General features: G+C 34.8%; 2 protein-coding genes and 1 non-coding gene across 6 annotated transcripts; 1 reads left to right on the top strand and 2 right to left on the bottom strand.

Annotated features, from left to right (window-relative positions):
* Positions 1-8,356: 8,356 nt before the first annotated feature.
* Positions 8,357-10,111, bottom strand: LOC113350377 (zinc transporter ZTP29-like). Its single transcript, XM_026594497.1, has 2 exons — positions 9,980-10,111; positions 8,357-9,400 (listed from the first exon to the last, which is right to left on the bottom strand). The coding sequence occupies exon 2, from the start codon at positions 9,371-9,373 to the stop codon at positions 8,543-8,545; it is 831 nt and encodes a 276-aa protein (XP_026450282.1). The 5' UTR covers positions 9,374-9,400; positions 9,980-10,111; the 3' UTR covers positions 8,357-8,542.
* A 2,461-nt stretch (positions 10,112-12,572) lies between these two features.
* Positions 12,573-12,646, top strand: TRNAE-UUC. The gene has a single exon. It is a non-coding gene; the product is annotated as a tRNA-Glu (tRNA).
* Positions 12,647-14,051: 1,405 nt separating this feature from the next.
* LOC113350375 (inter alpha-trypsin inhibitor, heavy chain 4-like) lies at positions 14,052-18,232 on the bottom strand. Of its 4 annotated transcripts, none has more exons than XM_026594493.1 (13): positions 17,430-18,232; positions 17,160-17,312; positions 16,832-17,044; positions 16,644-16,748; positions 16,418-16,534; positions 16,059-16,328; positions 15,797-15,959; positions 15,539-15,616; positions 15,333-15,433; positions 15,029-15,202; positions 14,844-14,918; positions 14,596-14,703; positions 14,052-14,506 (listed from the first exon to the last, which is right to left on the bottom strand). In XM_026594493.1, the coding sequence occupies exons 1-13, from the start codon at positions 17,886-17,888 to the stop codon at positions 14,168-14,170; spliced, it is 2,355 nt and encodes a 784-aa protein (XP_026450278.1). In that variant the 5' UTR covers positions 17,889-18,232; the 3' UTR covers positions 14,052-14,167. The 4 variants fall into 4 exon arrangements, with proteins under 4 accessions (XP_026450278.1, XP_026450279.1, XP_026450281.1 ...); XM_026594494.1 differs by having other exon boundaries at positions 17,160-17,291; XM_026594496.1 differs by having other exon boundaries at positions 17,160-17,299; positions 17,430-17,558.
* Positions 18,233-19,098: the final 866 nt, after the last annotated feature.

The raw sequence follows: 19,098 nt of genomic DNA, 5'->3' as shown, positions 1-19,098 counted from the left end.
AGCTGTTTGCTAGCATTTTACCCTTGGTATTATTATTATTAACGGGGAAGAAGACATCAGGGGCATTTTTCGTAAAATTTATGTTTTTATTTATTTATTATTATTATTCTATTCTATCCATGTTGTTGTGGATAGAAACTAGAAAGTTCTGGGATGAACCACCGCCTTCACCAAGTGTAACTTTATTTTTATTTTTTAAGTAAAATAATTTATTACTAATAAAGAAAAGAAAACAGGAAAGAGAATGAATATAAAATCAAAACATCCTAAAAAAAACAGCAAAATAGAATAATTAAAATAAAACAATTAGCAAAAGTAAAAGAGGAAGGTTCTATGGACACTCTTATATGTATACTATCATTCATATTTTGTGTTATTTTCTCTACAAAATTCAAAAGACGATAGATTTAAATATAATATTATCATGCTAAATTTTTCTTATAAGATTCTACATTCCTATCAAAATGTGCATGCTCCAAGATACCAAATCTCACCATCTACCGATTTTCATTTTTCAACCGATTTTCAAAGGGGTAGATGGTGGTGTTATACGTCTTAGATCATGCTCATTTTTGATAGGAATGCAGAGTCTTATAAGAGAAATGTATCATGAAAATATTATATTTAAATTCATTGTTGTTTGTGATTCATGGAGAAAATGGTGCAAGTCATGTTTGGTGTACAAATTGTAAAAGAGTTTTCAAGGATCCTCCCTCGAAATAAAAAGTTACGTTAACAAGCTCACGTGAGATGTGTCATCAAAAGATTCATATAAGGAGGTTTCAAGTAAATTTATTGTTTTGAGTTTTTTCTGCACAAAATAGGATGAAAATTGTAAGAAGAAGGAGTGCCTTCTATCACCATACTCTCCGACACCGGCGACGATGAAAATGTTGGGTAGTCACTCATCATATTCATTATCATGTAGGTACGTGGCTAGCATATTAAAGTTCTTGATGTATCTTGTTAGCCATTCGCACATTATCTCAAGATATGGCAGTTTCTTTTCCAAAACTAGACGATAACGGATTTGACCTGATGTTTTTGATTATATGTTTTTCTTGGAAATCTTTACAATCATACTAAAGTCGAGCTACATTAAAGGTATATAACATTGTTATCTACCGCTTTGAAAATCAATCAGTCAAAATTAACAGTTAAAATTAAGATAAGACGATAAATAATGACGAGGTTTGGTATCTCGGAATGCACTGTTTTTTGATGGGAACATTTCAACAAAAAATTAATTAAAAGTCCGTTGTCATTTGAGTTTTAATAAAATTTAGCACCAAAATCATAAGATAACGAGAGAATTGCCATGTCGACGGATCTTATCCTTATCTTATACTCCTTCCGTCCTTTTTAGGAAAAAGTTTAGAGTTATCTCTAATTTCATAATACTCGATGGCTTTCATATTTTTCCACATTTTATATTTTGGCTTCAAAATTTACTTTATTTAACAAGAAAATACTAGTAATAAATTTTTTTATTAAGATTGCGTATGGAAAAAGCTCATACCTTCTTTCCTTAATATTGCATGTGATTAATTGTAAACACGTCATTTTCACATCTTAATTTATATTATTTAATTTTTTATTTTGTACAAATTCGATATTTTTTGTTTCGTTTTGCAATTTTTAGTGAATAAAACTCGATGGACTAAAATACGGAATTTTGTTCGTAAAATGGAGGAATGAAGTGATTTATAATTGAATGGGCAAAGCTAGAAATGAGAAATATGGAGAATTATTTCATTAGACTAACTCTTATGGGAGTGTGGTAAATATGCCACAAGGTGTATATTGGAGATCTATATCAATCCTTACCATAAGATTCAAATCTAAAAAACTAATTATAATACATCTTTATTATTTAATATATAATATAATAAGATTAAGATGAGAAGCAGGCTAATTTTGTTGACATCATTTGCAAGATATTGAAAAGATATTTGTTTGATGAAAAATAAACAAAATAAATAAGCAAATAAGAATATTTGTCAGGAGATCCACCTATTTACCATGTGAGGGAGATTTTCTTACATATATGCATGGATGTAATATGCTATACTAATGATACGAAGATATTGAGAAATGAATGGTGCGTGCATTAATAGCGATGGAAGTACATGGAAAAAGGGGAATCCATTTTTCAAGTTTATATCCAATGTCTGAACAAGTAATTAGTGTAGGATTAATTTTAGTTTTCTTATTTATTTTTTTTCTTTTTTTTTTTTTGTAATGAATGGTTAGTTCTCCCCATTAGGACCGAACATAAAGACATTTATGTATGTAGAAATTTTTAACTAGTTCGTCGTAATAATTCTTCGTTATCCTATATTCTGGTTTTGTCATGATAATAGTTCTTCTTCATGTTTCCTCGTGCATTTTATGATTTATTTTCTCTTCCCTAAAAGACAGTATTTATAAGTGAAGAGGACTATTAGTATTTTGGTAACTTTAATTGGTTTAACCGTTCTATCTCCCGAGACGTACATAGTCCTAAATTATCTTGAATGTATTAAAGAATATTATTGAAATGGTTATGAATTTTTTTCTTTTTCTGGGCAATCAACAAATTTTGGTTTATTCAAATCAAAATTATGATTATGGGATCCCTTGCAAAAATAACAAAAACGTCAAAATACAAATTCTAATCAAATTCTAATACAAATAAAGATATATGGTATTATCTGGAATCAACTCCGGCAATTTGATCTGATTTTCTTCTTCTTCAATAAAGATGCTTCTAAAAGAAATGAGTTTTCTTCGCAAAATTTTGTAGATCCAAAGAAACCCTGATGCCCGAAATCCATTCGATTAAGCAATATCATGTTAAATAGTCGATGTTCTTGAATGGAGAATAGAGAGTCACGAACCGATGAACAAAGTATAAATAAATCTCCCTTACATGAAAAAGAAAATCACCCCAAATGAATAAGAGAATTCACTCCTAGTAACGAAGAAATATGCCAAAAAACATTAAACAAAAATAGAAAATTACTTTTATTTCAATAAACCTTCCACTAAAACTTAAAAAAGAAAACAATTCTTGCTTAACCAAACCAAACCAATTAACTTGGAACCAACTAGAATTATTTATCTAATGACATTGAATGGTTGAAAAGGGAGATGATCCCACATACACCACCAACGTTTTCGTTACATAACCGATAAATAGTCCTTGATTATTAAATAGTTATTCAAGATTGTGATCAATTAAGATATCCTTTAGAAATATGTATTGAAGATTTGATTACTCAACAGGGACAAACCTTAAGTCCTTCATATAAGATTATGATTAACAAGGAATCCTTGGAAATCTTTATGCAAGACTTTAAACGAGTTATAAAGATTGTATTTAAGAAGAATCAAAATCGAATTACTTGCTCTTACTTTAATTATAACTAAAACAATTATAATGCAGAAGTAAAAGTAAACCAAAGCAGACGCTAATAATTTTGTTAACGAAGAAAACTACAACGCAGAAGAACCTTGGGACTTCTTCCAGTTTGAAGACGCTATATTAAGCCGCTATGAACACTAGCCTACCATAATGACATAGGTATGGAAATAATAAACTTTTCAAGCTACTCTGTTGAAGTTGCGCCTCTACGTCTGTTGGTTCTGGAAAGAATCTATGCACTTAATTCTCAAGCAATCACGATTGAAGTTCCATCAAATAGGATTTTATCAAAAATTATTGAATGACCTTATAGAAGAAGAGAATGACCTTAGAACATATAAAAATTACTGACAGATCAAATTGAGATACAGTTTGTTACGAAACTATCTTAGAGAAGATAAGTGAACTTGTGCTTTACGATCCCAAAGTAAACTCTTAAAATTATCACCATTGTTCTTGATGAACAAAGTACTGGAAATGACCTTACATAGCACATAAACGATTCTCACGAGGATAGATTCTAGTGCTACATGAATCCTCTTTTTATAGTGAATGACCGATGCTAGGTTGCTTGATATTGAAACAAAGGTTTTCTTGCAACTCAAGCAATCTAAATATATCCTAAACAAGTTCCTTCCTTATATAAAAAAACACGCTTTTTTCTTAGTTAGAACCTTAAATAATATTGAAAGTCTTTCCTAAGTTTAGAAGCTTGTAGAATTTTGCGTCAAGTAGTTACCATAAGTAAGAACTTTTAAAGATAGCTTGTACTTCTCATAGTTATACACAATAGCTTAGTTAATTTAAAAATAAGCATCATATATTATATTTAATTAATTAAGTTATAAGTGTCTCTTAATAAATAAGATTAATTAGAACTTGATACTTAGAAAAGAACAAAATAACACATGGTTTAAACCTAGCCAAATATGACAATACATTGCATGTGGAAGAGTAGTAGCCTTGCCTAGTAAAACGTGGTTTAAAACTAAGAACTTGGCTTACTAAAAAATTAAAAAAAATACATGATTTAAAACTAGCCGAATATGCCAATAGATCATGTGTGTAAGGGTAATAGCTTTGCTTAAGAAAGGAAACATCAAAAACTTGATTAGAATAGACATTCCACCACTTTTCTAAGATTAAGCTTGCGAATTCAAATGTTGAAAATAATTCATGAACGTTTCTCTTTCCTAGACCCGAAATCAACTTTTAGTCGCTTTTTGGTTTTTAATAAATCACTCATAATTTCTTTGTTGCAAATCGGAATAGAGGGATTCTTGGCTCCTTGAATCTTATTTTCATTCTCTACAAGATGGACACCTTTTTAAAGTCAATGGTCATTATCACTAAAGTCTTAGGATCAATTTTCCTCAGTGTATACACAAGCATATATAAACTGTCATAGGTTTTGATCCACATAGTGAGCACTATGCTACAATAGATAGATGGAAAATAGTGAAAGGAAAGACCAGTCTTTGTTATTAACCTCGTTGAAGTTCTTCAAACTGAAGTCTTCGTGTGATCTTCAATTTTTCATTCTTCGTGAGTATTTTGGAAATCCTAAGACTCTACTACTACGTATACCTAATCTATTTGAATCATAGCTGACTTTAGTACATACACTAACTAAATCAATAAATAATTTTACCGACATACTTGATATACCAAGGAATGTTGGTCCAAACCGAACATTCTCTCTAACAATGATTTGATTATTGTGTAAACTGTTAGATCTTGATTTATTAATTCCGGTGGACCCTCAAATAAAGTAAACCGAAAGTTGTTGATTTAAATCGATTAATTTAAGACCTAGGATTCTTCTATATGTAGTGGTTAATTTGTTGGTTTAATTTGTTTTTTATTTAAAGAAGGATTTATTGATTTGCATTTATCTTTCTATGTTTGAACAATCTATATTTACTAATATAATTTCATGATCGTGTTGGATAACCGATTTTTTTCATTTAAATATCCCAAATTAGATTTGCAGAGGGGTTTCTTTTTTGAAAATTAAAATGGAGATGCAACATCCCGCCAAGGTATTTAAGATTATCATCAAAGGGAAATTGAGTAAAGGAAAAGAGAAGAAAAAATAGCTTATTAGGACCTCTCGAGCATAGTTGGTATAGTTATTCCACGCACTCTAGGTTTAAGTTGTTTAAAGAGTTGTTTGTTAGCATTTTACCCTTTTGGAAAAGACATTCATGAAATGTTTTAATTTTCTTTTGTTTATCTATTTGTAAGTAAAATTTATCTCATTCCACGTAGAAAGTTCTGGGATGAATCACCGCCTTAACCAAGCCAAAAACTTCCACAAAACGGGAGAAGGTTAGCCTGGCCGCTGCACAAGAATGACACACAAATTAATCAAGAACAATTTTTGAGTAGCCTCAAGTTGGACTTACCAGAAAAAAGGAATCGGAATGGCGGAGGCTGGGAGCTTCACTAAAGTTGCTGATGTGTATGCACAGTAAGATTTTCCCTCCAGAACCCCAATTGTGTTTTAGTGTGGTAGGCTACTTGTTATTTCTCGACTCCCCCAACTCACTCCCCGAACTCACCTGAATCTGTCACTCGTGGGTGGTAGATGATCGCTACCACGGTGGTGGGCGACAAAGAAACAAAATCTGACCAAATCAAATACATCTGGAACTAACCCAAATTTAGTGTATTTCCCAAATGTCAGAAAATGAAGAATGATTGATGCATATGATTAAATAATATTAACGATGTCCAAACTTCTTTTTTTCAGTTTAAACAACATATGCATGCTGCATGTGGCTTATTGCTATTAAATTAGTGCTTGCTCCCATTTTCGCGACAACTTTGAGCACAGTAAAGCTTAAACAAGCTTCAATTATCCTAACTAATCGCTCATGTACAGTAACAAGCATAATAATTCTTTAATCACAATAAAGGCATACGACATATATCTTAGAATGTGCGAAATAGCACACATTGTATAAGGAGAGGCAGGTGTAGAACCAGGATGGAAAGAAATGAGTGCAAAAAAAAAAAAAAAATACACGGAAAAATTAGCAAAATATCTTTTTTTTTGTTGCACATAAAAAAGATGGAGAATCCATGGACACTTTTAGATAGACATGGTCAGATAAGATTTGCGCCATTTTTTCCGCAAAATCTAAACGATAATGAATTTAAGTGTAATATTTTGATGATATGTTTCTCTTATAAGACTCTACATTCCTACAAAAAATGAACACAATTTGAGATGTATAAAACGACCATCTACCCCTTTGAATATCAGCCGTTCAAATTTAATGGTTAAAATTAAGATTGGTAGATGGTGAGGTTTGCTATCTCGAATTGCGTTCATTTTTTTTTTGTAGGAATGTAGAATATTATAATAGGAACATATCATCAAAATATTATTACACTTAAATTCATTATCGTTTGGATTTTGCGGAAAAAATGACGCAAATCTTATCTAACCTTATCCATTTAAGAGTGTCCATGGATCCTACCTCCATGAAATATCATTCCACAATGTGATTGTTTCAGCTAAATTACAACACACAAGGTGCAACCTAAACCAGCAAGAGGTGTTGGATGGGGACATGTCTCCTTTTGGTTTACAGACACAAGTGTCAACCTAAACCAGCAAGAGGTCTTGGATGGGGACATATGTTTTATTTTGGTTTACAGACACAAATGTCATCCCAAAACACATGATTCGATTTAGAGTTCCAACCAAACGCTCAAAATGCCTTCCTGCAAAGCCCAAAATCATGTAAAGTGAAATAAGTGAATTGGATACATCAAAAATAAATAAATAAATAAATGAATTGGAGAAGAAAGAGGCAGAAGTTAATGTACTCAGTTAAGTAAATTCCATCTGGAGAAACATATTAAGTGGCATCAAATTTTAACTACTAACAATCATAGTTGATTAAGAAAGGTATTTAAGATTATTGATAGAGAAACCGAGTTAAGGGGAAAAAGAAAAGAAAAATGACTTATTTGGACCTCTCGAGCATAGTTGATTAAGAAAATGTATTTAAGATTATTAGAGAGACTGATTTAAAGAAAAAAAAAAAGAGAAGAAAAATAGCTTATTTGGATCTCCTGGACATATTTTGCAGTAATTCTGCACACTCTTGGTTTAAGTTGTTCAAAGAGCTGTTTGTTAGCATTTTACCTTGTATTAATATTATGAAAAAACACCGAACCATGTTTAATGAAACTTATATTTATCTATTCATAATTGAAATTTATATTCTAGTGTTGGATAGAAAGTTCGGGGATGAACCACCGCCTTGACCAAACCAAGAATAATAAACTTAGAAAAACTTTCGTAGGATGAAAGAAGATTAACATGTCCACGGCACATGAATGACACACAAATCGAGAAATGGTCCAAATTTTGAGTAGCCTTTAGTCGGATTTGCTAAGAAAAAAAATCACCCAATTGTATTTCAGTGTGGGGGAGGCTAACTGTTCTTTCTGACTCACCCAACTCACCTGTGGGTCTGACTCGTATAATTACGATCGCTCTCAATCTGATTCTACACTTCTGAGTTCTAAGCTGAAAAATATTTGGATACATGAGTCAGACTTCGAGTCTGAATGTCATAAACTGTAAATAGTTGATGTTGCCTATTGATTATGAAGGATATATAACCTCGTACCAAATCTAGAGGAACACCATTGACAAACAAAAATAAAATATTTACAGACTATTTGATCAAGCTTCGTGCAGAGAAATGCGCACCAAAACAAAAATTTCAGGGAGTGATAATGCCTGGAAAAAGGACCAGTACCAGTCATGTTTTTCAGTCGAACTGAATGTCCAGGCTGATGAGCTCAGCTGGGTGTCGGAGGACCACTTAGACCAAAGCCTGGACGGGGTTAAAACATGATATGCAAATCTTGCCAAAGTGCAAAATCCAAATTTCAGAGCTTAAAAGTTGTAACAAATTTACAGGATGAATGGAAATTACTGAAGCAATATAAAGAGAACTGCAGTCAAATTTACAAGCCTATTATAGCCTTAAAATTTATAACATCATTTCGGATTAACAGCAGTACGCAGAATGAGATATACATGAATATGGCTCATAATTAACTCTAGTCAGTTGAGTGCTAATCAGTCAACGAAGAGTCTGTGCATCTTTACAAGCTTATATCCTTGGGCAAGCTGATCTCAAGGAAATACAGGCTTGCAGACATAAAAGCCATTCCCAAAAATACAGCCTTGACAGCTTGCTTTGGACCTGCATAATCAAACGCCAAGGGGAGCATTTCATGTAACGTCAGAAAAGCCATAACTCCACCAACTCCTCCTAGCAATCCCTCGAGAATTTCAGGGTTTAGACTGCTTGGAAATAGATAAGCTACAATAATCACACCAAGGGGCTCGGCAAGACCAGAAAGAGTTGCCAGCTTGAATGCTTGCCATTTGCTCTGTGTTGCAAAATAGACAGGAAGTGCAACAGCAACACCCTCAGGAATGTTATGCAAAGCAATAGCAAAAGCCAAGTTGATACCAACTCGAAGTCCCTTCATTGATCCAAGGAAGACCGCCATTCCTTCAGGGAAATTATGCAAGCTAATACCAATCGCAGTAATAATCCCACTGAACAGAACTTGTCGGCGATGCTTTTTCAACGTATCTTTACCCCCTGCATCACCACCCTTCTTTTTGCTTTTTGAATCCACAGCCGGAGCAAGAGTAGGTTCCGGAATAAAACTAGACACAATCGCAAAGAAAATAACACCACCGAAAAACCAAACATTTCCTTTCAAGAAACCAATCGAATTTATCGCATTATGCGCCAAATCAAGAAACGAAATACTCAGCATAAGACCCGCGGCAAACCCCTGTAAAAGCCCAAGCATCTTCAAATTGGGGGCATCATTAAGGATCACAACAAGCGCACCTAACGAAGTACTCAATCCACCAAGCATAGAAAGAGCAAGAGCAATCAACACCTGTTGATCCATTTTTCCAACAATCTACAAACTCCGACCCTGCAATTTAACAAGTCAACAGAAATAAACTAAACCAAAGAGATAGAGATAGAAAAGATGGGAATAATAATGAGATATAAATTACGGTTTTTTATAATGGTGGGAAAGCGAAAGAAAGATTCTTGAAATGGTGTGGAAGGAATGATTCATGCCTCTCCTAGTGGGTAGTGGCGTGTCCATCATGGACTACTAGTATTAGGACTAAATCAATACCTTCCCTTACCTTACCTCATACTTGACCTAAAATTATGTTTGTAAGGCAACCTCCCACCCCAGATAACCCTAGGCTTGATACTTTGGGTAAAATTGAAACATTTGTAATGATGTATGAGTCAAGATTCAACCATAAACAGATAAAAATTGCTGATTTCTTAATAAACTTTGCTCCTTTTTGTGTAATTTCAGACAAGTGTATAAAGGGGGGTTTTCAGTTTCTTGTGAACTAAAGATAATGGAAAACCCTAGTATTTTGAACAGGAAAAAGGAAACCCAAATCAAAGAAATAGCTGAAAATTGAAAGAAACCCATAACTTAAAAGTGATGTAGAAATAGAAAATTCAGGAATTGGGGTGAACTTACCAGTGGATCTGCCGAATTGAAGGATGAGGACGAGAAGAGAAACAAGTGTAGCTCTGCTCTCTCTCACTCTCTCTCTCTCTGTCGGAAGAGGATTGGAGACTAGAATCAGGATTTTTAGCTTTGTGAAGGTTTGTTTTACTAAGGGCGGGCGCAGTTATCCTCTTGACCCAGCACGGCGTGCGGATTTTGGCCCGTAAAGCATAATTTAGTCAACCAAGCAAATTTTGGGTTATACTATATATAGTGGAGGATCTCGGGTCCTTCACCATGGTTTGATTTTAAATTAGGCACAGATTTTAAGAATGTGATTTTTCATGTGTAGGGGTGGAGTCAGGATTTTGGGAGAGGGGTGCAAGAAAAAATACACGGCAAAATAAAAATTATAAGAATTTTTTTTATTTCACAACCAAGATTATGTTACAGTCACCTAGTAATGGTAAATATCAACAATTTCATAATACACAAGGTGCAACCTCCACCACAAAGAGGTCTTGGATGGGAAAATATGCTTCATTTTGATCTATAATCTACTAATACAAACGTTGAAGACTTTATGTGAGGATAAATACCGTTGATCAATAACTATCTATTAAAGATAACATTCAAGCCTATCCATACCTAAACAAAGACTTGTAATAATCTTTACTGCAACCAACTTCAAAGTTATTTTCCAAGTGGCTAATTGTGATTCATCTGATCATGGCTCAACTACTTTATCATTCTTATGGATACTAGACGTTACCTTAATCCAAGTCGTCCGACAAGTTGATAACGATTTGCGGAGCAGTTGAAGATAAATTAAGATATACACTCTATTATCCTCTGCATTTATGTTACAAACAAAATGGTCGTTGGATACTGGAAACTGAAGGTACTTGTTGCCGACAAGTAGTAATGGAAGATGAAGGCGATCTTGGTGTTCCCTTTCTCATGATTACAAACCTAGCCATATCTAAACAGAATACAATCTTAATTATCGAACCGAATAAATTTGATTAAACAACAGTTCTGTAGAAATAGTAAATAACCCAATCTTTTAATTTTGCATGCAAAAAGAGTTATTCTAAAATCACCAAAATTTAGCTTGAACCCTAAATTTAAACTCCAAAATTAAATTGAGAAGGTATCTGGTCCTTATGATGAATCTACGCAATTCTAATTATCAAAACACTAGCAAACGTACCACCTAAGCGCTAAATCTCGTGATGTAACTGGGAAAAGAAAAAAATTGGGAGCCGAATACGTTTGTTGCTTTTTTTTTCCTTCTGTGATGAGAGAAACAAGCAAGGTGTTTTCATTAGGAAGGGGATGCAAACATTGAGATTTTAGGGGTGCAGACTTTTTTTCATTTTTATTTTTTTGGCTTGAATCACAGAAGACCTAGTATAGATTTCAAAAATCAAGGGGGTGCAACTGCCAACCCTTGCAATGGGCTGGCTCCGCCCCTGTGTATAGGCTAAAATTGTGGCCATTCAAGATTTATTCATTTTCACATAAAATTCCCGATATATTTGTTTGCACGTTTCACTGGAGGTTGTGAATTTGAAATGTTCGTCTATCAACTTTCGACAGTGAAAACAATGGTGGTGACGGGTGACGCAGAATAAGGGTTGAATACCAGAGAGGGATCCTGAGAAACGACTACCACATCCAAAGAAGGAAGTGCGCTCACAATTTACCCAATCCTAACACGGGGAGGTAGTAATATGAAATAACACTACTGGTCTTTTGGAGACTGGTAATTGAAATGAGAGCAATCTAAATCCATTAATGAGGACCCATTATAGGGCAAGTCTGGTAACAACAGCAACGCTAATTCCAGTTACAATAACGTATATTTAAGTTAGGTCGTCTGGTTCGCCCTTTTAGGGATGCACTTCTCGTCCTATCCCTTTTACTGACGATATGTTCCTCGCCTTAATTGGACGATCGTGCCTCTTTTGCTGTTATTTTGAAGAAATTAAAGCGAACAAAGCAATCCCAAACTCTGAATACATTAGCTTGGGATAATATCATAGGATTTCAGTTCTATTGTGCTGCCGATCAAGACCGGAGTAATGATTCCATTTTAGCTTCAAAACTCGAATTTATATGAAGAGTTTTTTATTTTTACGAATAAGATTATTATTCAAAACAAATGTTAAGAAAGCAACAAGAAATTTATTTTTGGTGAAAAATATATTTTAGCTGCAAAGAATGTATTTATAATCTTATAATTTTTTTACATAGAAACTAAGAATTATTCTTTAAAATAATAATATTTTAATTTAAAATAATGAAAAGAAAAAGTGTTTACAAGAAGCTGGTCGGAAATCTATCAACAAAATGGGTTCCAACATTTTTTTGAATAGCGAGTTCTATGTGATGGAATAAAAAACTGCCTAATCTAGTAAGAGGGTCGTGGATGACCAAATAATTCCTCAATCTTTTCAGAAAGTCTTAAGCATCCTCAGTAAGTTTTCCCAAGTGGTGAAGAAGGCTAATATGCCGAATCCTATAATTGTATTATATTAACACAATTTCAGTGCTGACTCATTTTGTATTATATTAACACAATTTAAGAGGCCCTATTGCTCTCTCAATTGAGCAACATTCCATTGTAGTCCAGCCCGGTTAGGATACCTGGCTTTCACCCAGGCGACCCGGGTTCAAATCCCGGCAATGGAACTTTTTTTTTCATTAAAGTTCGTGTTCTTCTATTTAACATGGATGATTAACTTTTTTATTCTTCTGTTTAACATGGATGACTGCTGATATGTTGCACTAGAATGACTGTTTTTCTTTTTTTCTTCATTATGTTTTCTTCCGGGGATAACCTTGTAATGTTCAGAATCATTTGCTTCACATCACTCCCAGAAGCTTCTGGTTCTTCATCCCATGCATCTTTACCTGCATATTTGAGTTATGAGGAATATAAGTGTCCCGTCAGGTCCTTCACTGAAGTACTTCTTCATTCTAAGACCCTCTGGCATTGTCTTGCTCCATATTTCCTTGCTTATACCTGCAGCGTACATGTAAGAATAGCAAATTGATGCAAAAACCAGTTAATATGGACTGAAGAGAAATGCTACAGTAACCTCTTGATATTGGAGATGACTCGGGTACTACTGCTCTGTGGTTTTAGAGCTCAAACTGTTAAGTCAAGAGGCCAAAACTGTCCTAGTACATTACCAAGGGGTATTCACCATACATGGCCTTTGGATCAGATCCGTGTATAGTGATCGTACTGATCCATAGTCCATGTATATGAACACTCGCGGTAATGTTATGTATTCCTCCTCTTTGATTTACAATAAATTTTGCAATTTCATTGTAGGCATGCAGAAAAGTTATACAGCTAGCTCCATGATTGAACAGTGTGATGTATAAAGAAGCTAGCTAGAATCTATACAAAAAATAATAAGATCATCTAGAATAAAGAACATTTGCCTCCCAATAAACTAGTAGTAAGTTTTTAGTTTCGCTTCTCTTCTCCTTGGCTACAGAAAAATGTTTTAATTTATAGGAAGAAATTAATTCAGTGTGCATGTTCCAACTAATAGGATTTGGTCACCCAAATTTTAGCAGCAGATAAATGAATGTTCCACCTAAAATTTAACTAATGCATTCACGAGAAATTCTCTTGGTGATGCGGCGAGGATTAGGTAGGCAAAGCTTAGTGCATTCTTCAACAGTGACAACTGACAACCACGCAGATGGAAGTTTTCTTCATGTAACTGGCGTGCCACTGGATGTTAGCATTGTCACACCAAATACCGGAAAATATCGCATAACTTCAATGCAGAATTCGGGACACGTCATGTTTTGAATCAGGCTAAACTTTTGGTTCGCGTCACCGGGTAAAATAATGTTTTGGGGCCAAACGGCAAGACGTAGGTTTTAGGTCGTGGCCTCCTGGGACAAGTTTCTCAAAAACCTAATTTCCCCTTTAAAGCCTAATTTATTATTCCCCATCGTGGCGGCAAGTTTCTCAAATGCACTACCACTGTTGGAGATGATGCAAATGAACAACTTTTCAGCCAACAAAACCTTCAAAGATACAATTTGCATTCCTTACATAAGAACATCAAAATCGAGAAAGAGAGGTAAACATTTACAAACTTCCGTAATGATTTTGTGGCTTTTCTAATAACTGTCACTTAAATCTGTTTGCATGAACAAATGGAAGTACATATTTTTCCTTTACCATTAGAAGTCGCAGCACAAATCCACGCAACATTCGAGGCATCCAAAACATGTTAATGCGGTAATAAACTGAGAAAGAACGACGGCACATTGATTATTTACATGAGAACAAGTACGAATTAAGCACATACAGCAACAACAATGACAGTACTGGGCGCAAAAGGTTGAAGCGGCCTTGGTGATAGGGTCTGATGCAGAATCAGGGAATAATGGATCTCCAAATCTTGGGAAAACATTTTCTGCAGTGGCTTTTATGCTACCAAATCCATAACCCAAACTTCTCAGCAAAATTATCTTGCGTCCTTTAGAGTCTACAAGCTTTTCCAGGTTAACTCTGTGAACCTAATTCGTCATAAAGAAACACCAAAGCGTAATTAGATGTATATGTGTTCAGACCAGTGCAACTGTAGTGCCATAAGGCAAATCCATACCTCTTGTAATCCAACTGATTCGAATGCTTGGATTTCTCTTTCGGTCTGACATAAGATCATTCGAGTGTATTCAGATGGAACGCTGCTTTGTATACTTATTTGTGCAACCTTCAACAAAAACGTAACTTGAGTAAGTCCATCTAACTTTGAAGCATTCAAAAGCCACTATAACAATTTACAAAAATGTCCATTCAGAAGTCCGGAATATGGAAAAGCTTGTAAATTCGAAAGGACCGAAAATAAACAACCTTCTCCTCGAGTTCTTTACTTTGTGAAAGCCACGCTTGAGCTGTGAGTAAGTCAATCTGTTTCTTGGCAACCACCTAAGGAAAAGCAAGAACATATTCGCCTAGGTGTTTAGTTCTTCAACCAGAAACGGAAAGATTTATGAGAATTATGTCGAAAACATCATAACTAGAAGTTAGCGCCTTACTCTTTCAAGAGCGATTATTCCCTTTGCCCTTTGTGGCTTCAGGTTTATTGTGAAGTTACTCACATCTGATAAGAAACCACTAATTTTAAGAGAATCGGGAAATTCCCCTTTGTATCTGCCGGATACTATTAATGGGTTTCCAGAGGAAAGATCCGGAATGTAGCGGGGATAAACCTACAGCGGACAAATGCGGAAAATGACTACCACTAAGAACACGAAACAAGACCTGCCAAAGCAAAAAAGCTCAAGTGCACAGATTAATATGACCATTTCAAGGAACTTTTGTAGTGATGGATAAGCAAACCTCAATTGCATCCAAATGATTCAATTCATCTACGACTATGTTTGCAAGAACTGTAGAAGAAGCTGTAGTAAATAGTCTTTGGAATTGAATTTCAATATGATCTGGATAAAATGAAAAAGGCTTAGTAAAAACTTTTGTTTCAGATGAAGATCTTATGTCAGTAAAACAATTTGAATGCCACCACATTGATACAGTTTATGAACAACCTGGATGTAATGCAGCACCGTAATGACCTTTGCTGATTAGTGCAAGCATTTGCAAGAAATAATGGTTACAGTGTATACCTACCATTTTCCATAACAAGTTAGCCAAATTACACGATTGACATACAAACATAATCTAGTAGCTTCACTGCTGGCGTAAATATGGCGTATGATTTAATATTGCCAAAGCGAAATACCATTTGGAAGAATATACAAAGAAAAAACAAGCAATATTTAAACTAAACGGAAGAAGGTACTTGCCTATACCAAATGTGGAAATACGGGGAAACCTCGATCCTTTAGCAGCCACTTGATTTCGTATAAGTTCACATATGTGTTTTTCATTTTCAACACTTCCATCAGTAATGAGAAATATGTGAGAAATCGAGTCTGAATCAAATATATTAGAGAGCATCTCCATTGCCTACACAAAAACGCAGTATTACCCACCGTTAATATAGAAAATTGAACTTAGATATGAAAGTGAACCGAAAGCTAATCTGAAGAACACAGAAGACTCTACTTGACTCAGGGGTAGTAGAATGTTTGTTCCGCCTGCTGCAACGAAGTTCGTCTGGATCCACAGAGTTGCTTTTTCAACTGTTTCTGTGGTTGCCAATTGAAGTGTTGACGAGAATAAGAAAGTTTCTCCACTGAGTGCTATAAGACTAAATGAGTCCTCCTGATTGAGATTCCTTAGGGCTGCAAACAGCGCGTCCTTGACGCTCTCGAGGGGCCTTCCTTGCATGCTTCCACTAATATCAATGAGAAATACAACTTCCTTTCTAAATACCTGACAATAATTTATCAATGGTGTAAGAGTGCACATATTGGATTACCATGTTCGCAAGATTTAAACCCATCATCGCTAATATTTTGCACCTTTTTGCTCTGGTTATGGCCGGGATAAAGGTAAAAGCAGAACATCTCCCTTTTATCCAAGTCTTGCTTAGATGGAGAATATAACAGCAACCCACCCAATATGTCACTTGTGGAAACCTAAAAACATTACCACGCAACTAAGTTTATCTTCGATGTATAATGGTATAACAAATAACTTCATGCACATTAATGTAGGTCAAGGAAAGGATTGTGTAAAGCGACTAACTGCTGTGCAACTTATCGCGTATGAAAACCTGAATTTATTCTGTGACCATGTCGACACATCTGCTTCATATGAACACTCTAACCTCCCCACTTGCTTTCTTACAATCTGAAAACCAAGGAATCGTTCGCTTGAATAATATATAGCAATACACGTGCAAATGAGTTTGAATAACTTTGATGGGCACTGACCTTCAAAGGATGGCTAACTTTCAAGCCTAGAACTTCAGCTTCAGCACCAGACTCTACATTCAACGTTATCTTTTCAATTTTGGAATTTCCCTTTACAGGAGGAGTAACGAATTCGGGAAACTTGAATGGTATAGTGAGGGAGAACTGCCCACTAGTAAATGACAATTTCTGCGACCAATTGATTTTAACTGAAATATTTGAACCTCCTTCAACCTTAGGAAAATGTAGGCCAAAAATATACATGGAGATATGATCAGCAAGAAAATATTTACGCTATTACGTGCATTAGACAACAACTGTAATGTCAATGAATTCACCAGAAAACTACCTGTGGAATTGTTATGGCAAACATTTCAGGGGTTAAGAAGCCTCCCCGGTGGGATTTCACTAGTTTCCCAGTATCCATATTTTCATCAACGGGGATTAGCTGAGTTGTATATTCTCTTCCATTAACATCAACCTTAACACCTAGAACTGAACCCTGTTAGCCAATTCCGAAAATTTCTTTCTTAAGAACAAGGAATATGCAAATTCCAATTTCTAGAATACATAGTCAACTGAAATAGAGAGTATGACAGTCCATGCACAAAAATCTCACCTGTTCTGCCATGGGCACGATCAAGCGACAAAAACAGCTCCGGTTCCGCTTAACACAATGAACTCTCCATACCCCAATGACAGTAACAAAAGCAGTATCTAGAAAACACTCAATTTCCATTGAAATTTGTTTCATATGCAGAGGGATCAAAGCTGTAGGAACGCATTTTCCATGTATATGTGGTTGAAAACTTGGTATATCAGGATTATCTACTATCGATGGATCAGATATTACTGCATAAACCATTGGAGATGTTGGTAATAGATAAGAAGAATAAGAATTACTAAACGATGATGATGATGGTGCTGATAATTTCTTGTCCATTATAGGTTGTTGTTGTGGAGGTGAAACAACAGAGTAATTCTGGCTAGGATTGTTTTCTCCTTTACCATAATATATTCTTTTTGATAGTTTCATTCCTTGTTCAATTGCTCTTGTTAGTCTTTCTTCTTCCAACATGATTATCAACTTTTGATTAGAAAAAAGTTATCAAAGAGTTATGATTATGGTTTAAGAAGATGAAGAATCTATGAAGAAGTTGAACAGAGAAGAAAACTGTGGGTGGAAGGAAAAGTAATTAGTTAGATCGATGTCTTCTGTTTTTGGATTGCTAAGAATTAAGAATATTGGTTTAGAGATGGATTTGGGTTTGGGTTTTGGGGTTTGCTTCATCAAAATAAAAAACTTCCAAAATTGTTTGTCTGCATATTTTTGTGTAAGAGAGGGTAAGATAGAAAGTTAATCTAAAAAAGTCTAATGTCCTTTCGCATTCTCATGTCTCTGTCACCAAGATTTGGTGCTGATTATTTAGATATATTTTAAGACAAAATTTCTTAATTGAAGAGAAAGCGAAGTTTTAAGGATAGCAAAGTTTAGATCGTGATTTTGGTTGAAGTCAACATCACGGTTTGGCAGACCGCCAAAAACCAACCCAAACCAACCAAAACCGATTATGCGGTATCCAAAATTGAGATTAGACTTTCATTCCCATGTAGAGTAAAACCTCTTAGAGAGGTTATTTTGATATTGAGATAAATTTTGCAAAGAACAAGGGAAGTTGGGATTAGAAAATTGTATATATAGAGAGTTTTAATCTTTGTAGGGTATTCTTATATGGAGTTTCCACGGTATACATCGACTGAAGCAGGATTCTAAGCCTGGATGGGCTAAAATAACGCTATGGGATAAACATTAAATTTCTAGGGGGCTTTTTTTTTTCCCAAAAAATTACACATGAAAAAATGGTTTTTGGATGAGTTTTTGAGATTTGGGTGTGGATGGAGCACCCATAAGCCATCCCCAGTAGCGTCCCTGAGGCCTATTCCTATCGGCATGGCAAAAAAATGTTGTTTGCATACCAGGTGGCATGGAAAACGAGTTGCGTCACTATGGAAAAACCACTAAGCGACAGAGTTTCTAGCGGTCGATATTTTCAATAACGCCAACGATATTTATAATATCGCTCGATGTTAACTTTAGCGCCAACGCCTAGTTCTTTATCGCTATAAATAGGTAATTTTCAAACTCAGAAGTTTACCCCAAAATTTTTACACAAAATTTTTCTCTAATTCTGTCTTTTTTCATCTAAATTTCTCTATTTCTCTCTTTCTCAAACTAATTTATTTTTTTGAAATTTCCCAAATGACACAATTTCAAACCCAATTTGATT

This window comes from Papaver somniferum, chromosome 2, assembly GCF_003573695.1.
Source record: "Papaver somniferum cultivar HN1 chromosome 2, ASM357369v1, whole genome shotgun sequence".
In the NCBI taxonomy this organism is placed as follows: Eukaryota; Viridiplantae; Streptophyta; class Magnoliopsida; order Ranunculales; family Papaveraceae; genus Papaver; species Papaver somniferum.
The sequence above is the reverse complement of the archived record's forward strand: the minus strand, read 5'-3'. Positions and strand labels throughout refer to the sequence as shown.

What these genes read in the sequence shown, in the direction of transcription:
- LOC113350377 (XM_026594497.1), bottom strand. Translation starts at nt 9,373, where the DNA reads ATGGATCAACAGGTGTTGATTGCTCTTGCTCTTTCTATGCTTGGTGGA.
- LOC113350375 (XM_026594493.1), bottom strand. Translation starts at nt 17,888, where the DNA reads ATGTTGGAAGAAGAAAGACTAACAAGAGCAATTGAACAAGGAATGAAA. An exon ending in TATTTCCACATTTGGTATAG is followed by an intron (nt 15,617 to 15,796) that starts GCAAGTACCTTC and finishes GGAAAATGGTAG; the next exon opens with GTATACACTGTAACCATTAT. An exon ending in ATCATTTGGATGCAATTGAG is followed by an intron (nt 15,203 to 15,332) that starts GTTTGCTTATCC and finishes TGTCCGCTGTAG; the next exon opens with GTTTATCCCCGCTACATTCC.